General features: G+C 39.8%; 1 protein-coding gene across 1 annotated transcript; it reads left to right on the top strand.

Annotated features, from left to right (window-relative positions):
- The first annotated feature begins 1536 nt into the window (after window positions 1-1536).
- LOC136948144 (potassium voltage-gated channel subfamily F member 1-like) lies at window positions 1537-5469 on the top strand. The gene is made up of 4 exons (XM_067242465.1): window positions 1537-2582; window positions 2785-3172; window positions 4929-5219; window positions 5374-5469. The coding sequence occupies exons 1-4, from the start codon at window positions 1537-1539 to the stop codon at window positions 5467-5469; spliced, it is 1821 nt and encodes a 606-aa protein (XP_067098566.1).
- The last annotated feature ends 6369 nt before the right edge of the window (window positions 5470-11838 follow it).

The raw sequence follows: 11838 nt of genomic DNA, 5'->3' as shown, positions 1-11838 counted from the left end.
TCCATCGCCGTCAATGCTCTATGCTCCCCCTAGCGACGGACATCCCTGCTAATCAGGGACGGCACTCTGAAAAGCATCGCCGTCCGTCCATCCATGCAAAGATCAGCAGCCATCGCCGTCCGTCTATGGACATCCATATGGACGTCCATGACGCTCTGAGGGATTTAGCCCCTACTGTAACTAGTAGGAAAACTACACACACAGTGCAAACCTGCTAGCCTTACATCGCCACCCATTGTACAATGGAAACTTGTTTTGAAAGTTATTAGTGTAGTAGAGCATGTAACTTTTGCTTGTATTAAACCTATCCCTAGCGTCTGCAATCTTTCGACCAGTGTGTTCTTGTTGACGCCAGAATGATAAATCTAACCTACCCACATAATGTGACCGGGCTAGTTTAGCCTAGTACCAGCAGGCTAGCAACTCAAAAGTAATAACTGATAATAAGTAGGCCTATATGATCCCTTGGATAGTAATATGCCTATCCCTGTAATCTCGACCAATGTCAGCAGTCAAATAAGAGTGGTTAGTGTCTGTATTAAATTGATGAATTACTGTGCAGGAAAAACAGCACCCTGAAGATGCAGATGTAGAGCAGGTTGATGATGAATCAGCATCAGGGGTTCAGGTGAGAAGTTGAATTGTCCATTTTGGTAAAGATTGCATTAAATTGCAGTTTTTTAAGGGATGTTTAAACAATGTTACCCATGAATGTTATCATTCACACTTATACTTGTAGATAGTAAAAAGGTGCTATAAATTGGTATGCCCAAATGTATGCATCCTATATGATTTAATTGCTCAGAAATCCAGTACAGATGATGTAGGCCTAGTACAGCTCCATAAAACCTGAACCAAACCATAAAAAAAAAAATCTGAACAAGTGTCCCTACCAAAGCTGAGACCAAACCTACGCCCTTGTGTGAAAATGAATGCGTTTCATGTGTGGATGCGAGCATTTCACATATGTGGATGCGAGTTTTCAGTAGTATGAATGCGTGTGTGAACATTTCACATGTGAAAGTGAATGCGTTTCATATGTGTCGATGCGAGCATTTCACATATGTGGATGCGAGTTTTCAGTAGTATGAATGCGTGTGAACGTTTCATATGTGTATGTGTTTCATATGTGTTTGTGTAAGGACAGTCTGAATTATTTCCTAAACGGCCCCTCATAACCAACAGCTCTCCTCCCACGTCCCTGCTCCGCCTCCACTCATTCTCATCAAACCCTTACTTTACGATTTTACATGACGCACTCTGCAACTGTGCGCGCACTCCTGTCGCATTAATTTTCACCAACCATTGACATCTTTAAGCAAACAATAGGCTATAGTGCTGCGGAGTAGTGCTGCTGCAACCAACTATTAAATGAAACTAGTGTATTTTATTAGGACAATCAGATTTGGGGTTGTTTTCCTTAAGTATATTGCAAAACTTTAGATTTTGTGCATGCGTATTTTCATTTTAAATTGACTTATTTTAGTGACCGTGTCTTGAATTGTATTGAGTTTTTCTGGCAATACTAGGATCGGTATGTGGGGACCTAGGAGTCGGTATGCTGATTGCAATGGCTCGGAAGCCAGCGAGAAGGCTGAAATTGTCGTAAATATCGGCGGAGTTAAGCATGTGTTGTATGGAGACGTACTGAACCGCTACCCGGAGACGCGACTGGCAGAATTAGTGAAGTTCTCCATTGATAGTACGGAGGATTTCTTCTCATTTTGTGACGATTATGACCCTGGAAAGGGGGAGTTTTATTTTGATAGGGACCCAGATGCCTTTAAGTGTATAATTGAGTTGTATTACTACGGCGAGATACACATGAAACGAGGCATATGTCCGATTTGTTTCATGAAGGAAATGGAGTTCTGGAAAATCGACGCAGATTTCTTGGACGAGTGCTGTACAAGCAACCTGAATGAAGTGGAAGATGAGCTTGCAGAGATAGCCGAAAAAGTTAAAACGATTCTGGTTGACCAGGAAGGGGATCTATCCTCCAGAGACTGGCAGCGGTTCCAAGTGTTCCTCTGGAGACTTATGGAGAAGCCAGAGTCCTCTATGCCAGCGCGCATTATCGCCATCATCTCTTTCCTCTTTATTCTTATATCCTCTGTGGTGATTTGTGTGGGCTCCATACCTGACCTGCAGGCGGAGGACGCCGAAGGAAATCACATTGAGCACCCAACCTTGGAAACCATTGAGACGGTTTGCATCGGTTGGTTTACGGTTGAGTATGTTTTACGTCTGACATCCTCTGCAAATAAGGTGAAATTCGTCCTGTCTTTCATGAATATAATAGACTTTATGGCCATTATGCCTTTCTATGTGGTACTGACATTGACCTTCCTGGGCACGGCGATGATGGAGCTGGCTAACGTGCAACAGGCAGTTCAGGCGCTGCGCATTATGCGCATTGCACGTATCTTCAAGCTGGCGCGTCATTCCGCTGGGCTACAAACTCTCACCTCTGCACTGAAGAGTAGTTTTAAAGAGCTAGGACTACTTCTATTGTACATGGGTGTGGGAGTTTTCCTTTTCTCTGCGCTGGGCTACACACTTGAACAGAGTAATCCGGAAACATTTAACATTTAGTCATTTAGCAGACGCTCTTATCCAGAGCGACTTACAGTAAGTACAGGGACATTCCCCCGAGGCAAGTAGGGTGAAGTGCCTTGCCCAAGGACACAACGTCAGTTGGCATGACCGGGAATCGAACTGGCAACCTTCGGATTACTAGTCCGACTCCCTCACCGCTCAGCCACCTGACTCCCCTATGGAAACAATGTTCACCAGCATCCCACAGTCCTTCTGGTGGGCCGTCATTACGATGACAACGGTTGGCTATGGAGACATCTACCCCCAAACCACCCTTGGTCGGTTTAACGCCGCCGTGAGCTTTCTCTGTGGGGTTATTGCCATTGCGCTGCCCATACATCCCATCATCAATAACTTTATCATATTCTACAATAAGCAAAGGGTGCTGGAGACCGCTGCCAAGCACGAAATCGAGCTCATGGCTTTGCGCTCCAAGGAGGGCGCAGAGATGACTGGGTTCCTAAAACTGCGCAGGCATGTCCGGGCTGCGACCGCGGAGTGGGACTTCGCAATGGGCTCTTCTCACAGTGACATCTCTATACCCATACTGAATGACTCAACCAAAACTGTTAAGGTGCAAACGCCCAGCCTGGGCACAAGCTTTAATAGTTCATACCATTGAATCTATTTTTGTCGCAACGCGACTTGTCAGTTTGATATGGAAGCCCATTTCCGCCAGTAAAAAAAAAAAAGTTGACAAATTAAGTCATAATTATGAGATAATAAATCGAAATTATGAGATACGTAAGTCATAATTATGAGATACTAAGTCATAATTATGAGATACGTCAGTCATAATTATGAGATACTAAGTCGAAATAATTAGATGCGTAAGTCATAATTATGAGATACTAAGTCATAATTATGAGATACTTAGTCATAACTAGAAAGGCATTTCCTGCTGAAAATGCGTTGGAATGCTGAAAGATTAAATTATTTTTCTTAAATTGCAGAAAATACCCGCAAGCTGAAATGAATGTCAAAAATGTGTGAGTCACACAAAAGGGGCAGTGTGGAAACTGAACTGCATCATCTACACTCTTAAAACAGATGTGTTGTTAGCTGACACAATTTCTGTGTTATTACCAATCAGACACATATTGTGTTGTTTTCTACAAATTGTGTGTTGTTTGATCTTACGATTGGACACACACAACATGTGTTAAAACATTGACCAATTACATCACTACTTCATCTTTGCGCGACCAAAAAGAAAATTCCTTTTTGAAAGAAGCACTGGTAACCACGGAGTTGACACTGACACCAGCAGAAGACTAAAGGTAAATGTCTTTTTTTTACTTTACTTGAGTTCGCAAATATAAAAAAGTAAATACCCTGGGATTTTTATTTGACGATGAGAGGCTCGTTGTCTATAGGTTGTGACTGTCATGCTGGTGTGCTGAATGGGAACCGTTATGTGAGTGTAGCTAACATCAGAGCCATACTGTAATGAGGCTCTGGCTAACATTTACTAGCTTGCACTGACAACCTTCAGTTGGTAGCTAATGTCGTTAGCTAATGTAAGCTACTTGCTAGTAGCTAGCTAGCTAAGGTAGCTAACGTTAACGGTTCAAGTAGCTAGCTAGTCAACCTGGATAATTTAATATGTAAAATTGGTTAGCATTTTGTATTCGCTATTGAAACATGGAGAGTGAGAGAACGTGAAAACCTGGCTAGTAACAGCTTGCGTTTTCTAACGATGAAGTCTATTTTAAGCACGTACTCTTTTGTCATAGCTTAATTTTGCATGTGGTGTTGGCTAGTTCGCGCCCTTTCGTATTAGTCTAACTATAACCATAGAGCAGGTGCAGCGTTAGTGGTGTAAATCAGTTTTTCCGCCATCCTTTTTCTCTCGCAGCACAATATAGGCTATGTATTGTAGGAAAAAATCTCACGGCAAACCAGCATGACATTTTATTTCTGTGTATTGAGTTGTTTTGTTGTGTAATGCCTTTTCTGTTGAGCTATTTTAGAGAGTTTTTTCCCCCACAGACGAGGCACAATGGAATCGGGACAGAGCAATCCCGTGTGAACTTGAATGCATAGGAGTACTGTAATTGGTCATTGTATTGTCTGTTCCTCACCTGTATAATTTTATTTTTCTGTTCAGTGCTACAATAGAGTAATGGGCCTTGAAAGGTTTAAATAAAACACAGTTCGGTAAGTTTCATTACTCAAATACGGTACTATCTATAAATATAATCTTACATTTTGACCTGTGCTATATGGTTTGATTAGCTAGCAAAACAAATGGTAAGTGGTAGGAGTGGTTTTGTGTTATTTTACTGTAGTGAATAATGACTAAAACCTTTTTGTCTTTTCTTTATCAGAAAATGGAGGCTAACTCAAATAAAATACTGGCATCGATCTACCTAGATGGCAAAGAGATCTGCAAGAAAGTTTACCACCTAAGCAATGCTAGGGAATTAATCGATGAAAGCAAATCTCAAGATGGCCTACCTTCTGCAGTAGATTTAGATCGATTTCTCAAGTATAATGCAGACTTCAATGAGTTTATTGATACAGATCGCAACACAGACATCAAAGAACTGGATAAATTCCAGTTATTTTTCCGGTCGGGTTCTGAGCTAGCGGATGCAGAAATTGAACTGATATGTCCGGTAAGGTTGTGAGAATTAATGCAAGTAGTTGTTCCTAATTTTTCAAGTAATTGTGCAGTCCTGTTGATAATATTGTGTTTTAAATGTTTGTTTGGGGATTTGAAACTGCACCGATGGCTCATACATTTTTGCTTTTGCTTGTGTTTTACTCCAGCCTGCTCCCCTGCCAGGACAGACACAATCTCTACCTGCCCAATCTCTACCGGCCCATGACAGGCTGGATGACAGTGGATTGGAGGCACTCAAATGACTAATTCAAACAAAAGCTCCAAACATACTCACAGAATATGAGGAATCTGGCACCTTATGCACAAAAAACAGGATGCTACTTGTGAGGGTTGCTGTCAGCAATCTTGTGGAGAGACAAGGATTGTAAGTTGACACTGTATTAAGTGTGAGATGCAAAAGTATTGACAATGGAGTGAAATTTGTTCTCATATCATACTTAAAATTAGTATTTTAGTCAGTAAATGTGAAGTGTGAGTATAACTGATGGAAATCGATGTTACTAATTGAAGAGTTTAGATGCAAAAACCTCTAAAAACCACTTCTGTGAAAAATGAGATAATGATATAAAGGGAAAGGTCTCAGTGCCTACTATACGATAATCAAATAGGCTTAAATCCCACGCTCACACCATTACAAAACTAGAGTTATTGGTGGAAACCCTTTAAATGTCAGCTGTGTTTTTGCCAATTTACCACAAAAATAGTTTGAATTGTTGCTGTCTTATTTTCAGTTACCCATCCAGTGATGACAAGGTGCGTTGATGAAGAAAGTGTTTGTCCGTCTCTTCATAAACGGAGTGACTAAGTTCAGTTGAGTTCTGGATTTTAATACGTATTTATCAATCTGCAGATTGGGAGAGAAAACCAGTCTTCTGACCATAAATGACAACACAACACCAAGCTTAGGTCTCAACCAGGTCTCTCTCCGCTCCGAAATCCGAAGGACCCTCTTTAATAGGGCACAAGAATGTAAACATAGATTGTGACAGTCAGGCAGGAATGACGTTACAACAGTCTCAGGGAAAGATTCACTGCTCCCAACACATGACAACTCTCACACTAGAGAGTTCATAGTTGGAGCTCTCCTTGTAGTCATGACAAGGACCGTTTAGCCAGTACTTTCTCCTGACCCCGAACATCTATTAACCTGACACATAGACACAATATACTGTTATTAATAGCAAGCTTACATGATAAACGTAGTAACTAGTATCCAATGACTAGTTCTATTGATTAGTGATTAATGTAAGCACACAGGAAATCCCAATTTCTTCCACAGCGTCTTGCCAAGAATGTTGTCACCACGTTTCCTAAATTGAGTGTCAAAATCCAGGAACACAATGAAGGATATGTAAGTTAAAAAATAAAATAATGTTTGCCTTCCCACTCCACATTTTACTGATGTACCAAATGTTAATGGTTTCAGAAATGAGGGCCATTGTATTGTTGGTATTATTGACTGACGCCTCATGTCCACTCTCTACCTTCAACCCATGCAAAGGAACACTACTACGATCCAGCTTCACACAGCGGCTTCATTGAAATGAAACTACGAAACCTTAGAAGGGATATGGAAGAAAGCCAGAGAAGGTATCGGCGGAAGAACAAATCAGGGGGCACTGTAACTCTGACTCTGACCTCGTCTGTGGCAAACACAGATGAGGATGTGAGTGAGTGGGTAACCCTGGCAAAGAGAATTAAGCCCTCACCTGAAAACCTCTCAACAATCAAGCATGCTATGGACCAGACCTACGCTCACAGAAGAATATGGATTACAACACAATCTCCAACATTAGCTGAGATATTTAATCAGTATCCACGATTCATTGACATGCCACACCTGGTAAGCAAATTCTTAATACTATAATTTTTTTATAGTTACAGTTTATCTGTCCTTTGAAGCAACCCTGCATACCTAAGTAAATATAGCCTGTTAATTGAAATGAATAAATTGGATTGAATATTTATCTTTGTACATCTTAGTTTGATTTAGACTTTGATAAACAGTTCGAGGGGAAGGTTGATCTTTTCCTTCGCAAATGGGAGACGAACATCATCCCTAAGCTAATGAAGGTTGCTGCGTTGGAGATGTCTGAGGATCAGGAAAATCCTTCAACCACCGGGAACAACAATGATGGTATGTTGGGTCGCATTCAGGAAGATGTGGGCAACATGCACTTATAACTTTTATGCAATGGATAATTACTTAAGCCAATTTAATTGTTCAAGATGACTTAACCTTAGGTAAGGGTAGATATCTAATTTGGAATCTAATATTTTCATGTAGAAATGCTTTGCTTCAAAGCACTTCAGGTGCTCACGCATCTTCTTCCACCAACTGCATCTGGACGAGGGGCTGGATGGAGTCGCTGCAGTGTGAAATCAGCCATTTCCTACCTCATGGACTTTGTGCAAGTATGTTTGTGTCTTATGACTTTTTGGTTGCATCACTGTTCACTGAACCTCCTGATGTTGTGTTGTGGTCTCCTCTACTAAATACTAGTAAGTACTACTAATGTAGTATTTCAAACGTTTTGTGTTACAGCCTGGAACAAGCATCTCATCATTGCTTGAGAATCCTGATTCATCTAGAGCCCACCAGCCTTGCATCGTGTGCATTGGACACCCAAGTGGAGCTGCCCAGCAGTATCTGATCGTCGCAAGAAGTGACAAGATTGCTGTGCCACTTGGAGATGAAGGGCTGACCTGCGTAATTGACAAGCTCTTCAAGATGTATTGGGTTTGCAATCTTAAGTACCCTGTCCAACTGCAGTCTGTCTTCTCCTTCCTGGAGCATATTTATGAAATACCCATTTCTGTTAACAAAAGATCCAAAGTTGTTGAGCTTATCTCCAAGCTCCAGGCTATATCATAAGTAAGCCATGTATGTGTGCCCAAGGTGCAAGCGTGTCATTGGAGGAGAAGTCAGGAAGCTTATCCGGCATCTTAGAACTTTTCATGCTTTATCAGATTCCCAAGACTTTCAAATTGTATGTTGCCAGAACAACTGCCAAAGAACATATCACAATTTAAACTCCTATAGAAAACATCTTAAGAAAGACCATTCAAAAATGATATCAAATGAACAAATTGACTATGTCCCAGGACACTTGGAATGTTGTAATATGTTGAATGATGATGACATTGATAATGAACCAATTCCAGTAGGAGCCACAGTAGATATCAGAACTAAAAATATGACCGTGGATTCAGCAACTCTTAATGATTGCGCATCTGCATTTGTAGCCCAAATGTATTCTTCACCTAATACAACTCTCACTGATGTGCAGAGGAGCGTTACATGTGCAAAAGAAGTCCTAGACCGAACTATGGACATTGTTGAAGAGAAAATGCTCTCCTTTATAGATACCCATTCTATACCTCATGATGATGATGCTTTTACAACTTTGATGCAAGAATTGGAAAATGGGAGGAAAATGTTTGAGGATGTTGACACTCCCTATAAAATGGGCAAATATTTCTCTGATAAAAAGTGTCTTGTGAAACCAACAGACATTCTTGGGGCATAGGGCAGATACTGCCAGAAAGAATGGACAAATGAGACAAGTGCTGATCTCAGACACATGTCAGTACATTAATATTATTGACACAATCAGATTTCTTTTTAGTAGTGAGAAAATGCAGAGCCTTTACATGGAGTCTAATAAAAGTATAGATGGTAAAATGCGAGACTATAGCGATGGTGCACAGTTTGCTACTCATCCTCTGTACAGTAGATATCCAGATGCCTTACAAATACAGCTTTATTTTGACGATGTAGAGACCACTAATCCGTTAGGTTCTAAAACCAAAATACACAAAATGGGAGCTGTGCATTTTTCCTTGAGGAACTTGCCTGCAGAGTACAACTCATCTCTGGCAAACATTCATTTGTGTCTCCTTTTTAACTCTATAGACAAAGAAACATATGGGTTTACAAAAATACTAGAGCCGTTGTTAGAAGACATTAAATATCTGGAAAGTCATGGTATTGCAGTTGACATCAAAGGTCAAACCCATTTGCTTTATGGTACCATTTGCCTTTTGACAGCTGACAACCTTGCTTGTCATTCCCTTTGTGGGTATTTGGAGAGTTTCTCAGCTAATGTGTTTTGTCACTTCTGCTTAGCTGACAAAGAAAATGTTCAACATGTTTTTGAAGAAGATGAGTTTGAAAAGCGTACTAAAGACAATTATCAACAACATGTAATGCTGAACGATTCCACTTCAACAGGCATCAAGCAAGACTCTTGTTTGAATACACTTAAATACTTCCATGTAACAGAGGGTGTTTGTGTTGACATCATGCATGATGTATTAGAAGGGGTTGCTCCTTTGGAAGTGAAGCTTTTGCTCCGACAGTTAATATATGAAGATAATATGTTTACATTGGAGCAGCTTAACAATAGAATATCAAGCTTTGATTACGGTTACATGAACGAAAAGAACAAGCCATCTGTAATTCTGAATCTTAGAACAAATGAAAATGCTGTCAGGCAGACAGCCAGCCAAATGTGGTGTCTCTTACTATTTTTGCCACTAATTATAGGAGACCTAGTTAGTAGGCAGAGTTCACATTGGAAACTGTTCCTTCTTCTGAGAGAAATATGCAGTATAATATTTGCACCTGTAGTCACAAACGGACTAGGTGTGTTTTTGAAGCAATTGATTATAGACCATCATAACATGTTTAAGACACTCTATCCAGACAGGCGACTTATCCCTAAGCACCATTTCATGATTCACTATGGTAGAATGATTGTAATGTTTGGACCGCTTGTCAAGTTATGGTGCATGAGGTTTGAAAGTAAACACTGTCCAATGAAACGTCAGGCTCATGTAGTCTGTAACTTTAAAAACATATCCAAAACACTGGCTTACAAGAACCAAATACAGAGTATGTACAGCTGGAAATTTGGGAAGCCACTTGAGAGAGAAATATCAGTTCCTAATGCTTTTCCTGTCATTGTAGGCTCTTTAGAACTCTGTGAGCTGCTCCTTGAAAAACTGCATACAAAGGATGAAAATCTTGTCATTTTAAGCACGGTTCATGTTGCACACACAGTTAGTGTGTTTGGTCAGACATATAGAACAGGCAGTGTAGTCCCCCTTAAATATGATACAAAAGGTGAATGCCAGTTTGGTGAAATAATTCACATCCTTCCAGAATCTGACAAAGAATTATTAATGTTTGTCCGAATTCTATCAGTTCAGTTTTTTGACCATCATTACTATGCTTATGTGGTGAAAAAAAAAGATGTGTTTGAAGTGGTTAGCATTAATGACCTCGCAGATGTCAGACCATTGATGTCAATTTTCAGGGGAGATATGGTTTACTTAAATCCCAGGTACAAGATTGTGTAAGTTTAAATGAATATATTCTTATATTCATTTAAGTTATATTCTTAAAAAGTATTGATTGATTGTATGGAAATGTATTGATTGTATGGAAATGTATTTATTACCATGATTGTAAAATAAATGAACATTTTGCTACATCGGGTGTATTGGGTGTATCATTATTATGAACATTTATTAACACATTTATTAACACACTAATGTGTCTATATAGGGACCACACATATTGTGTTAGATTTGACACAATTACTGTGTGAAAATCTTAACACATATCATGTGTGAGTGTTTTTAACACAGTAGGTGTGTTAAAAGTAACACAATATGTGTGGTCCCTATATAGACACATTAGTGTGTTGGGAATTGACACAACTTGATATTAACACATCTGTTTTAAGAGTGTAACAACGCTAAGAGCTGAAATACAATGCGAGAGAAGCTGAAAGCTGAACTGTTAAACAGAAGAAGAAGTAGGCCTAGGCTAGCTAGTCATAAAAAGAATATGGTTTCCTTTACGGGTTTTTAATGAAGTCTTCTTCTCCACATCAAACCGTGAAAACTATGTAATACACGGTATCAAAACACACTAGAAAAGGCTGTTCCTGCGAAATGCCGCTGAATAGCTGACCATGCTAAAAAAGCTGAAAATAGTAGAAAGTTAGAAGCTGAAGCTTCAAAGCGCCCGAAAGGTATTTTTGAAAGGGGCAGGAGCTGGACGAAGGCATAAAACTACAGAAAAGAGAAGAACAATGCAAAAAGAGAAATAATTCAGAAGAATTTGAAAATTTAGTAGAAAGTCATTTGCTCAGGTTTCAAATTGGTCTGAAATGTATTTTAGAGAGGAACTGGAGCTAACTGATTAAAATGCTGCTGCAAAAAAAGTTGAACTATTGTGGGTAGTGAATAAGATCATGCTACATCTAACCAGCGGATCATCTTGCAAGTGTGTCAAAGTGGTATTTTTACAGACTGTATTAACACCGTAGGCGTGAATAATGCATGCATAGTGATTGCCGTCCATCTGTAGCCGAAGCTAAGCTAGAGAGAGAATGCAATGGGAGACTTTCTACAGTAAGCCATATCTACTGCTTCAAATTGAAAACGGAGACCATATTTTTTATTAAAGACAAGTTCCTTAACCTCTGTTGTCAATATCGCCAATAAAAAGTAAATACTCTTAAGTTACGAAGCATTTGTTTGTAGCTAGGTAACGAATATTATGTCTGGAAAAACGTACAGTAGCGTCACTGTGTCCA

The sequence above is a fragment of the Osmerus mordax genome, chromosome 8 (genome assembly GCF_038355195.1).
Source record: "Osmerus mordax isolate fOsmMor3 chromosome 8, fOsmMor3.pri, whole genome shotgun sequence".
In the NCBI taxonomy this organism is placed as follows: domain Eukaryota; kingdom Metazoa; phylum Chordata; class Actinopteri; order Osmeriformes; family Osmeridae; genus Osmerus; species Osmerus mordax.
This window is presented reverse-complemented; position numbering and strand designations above follow the sequence as displayed.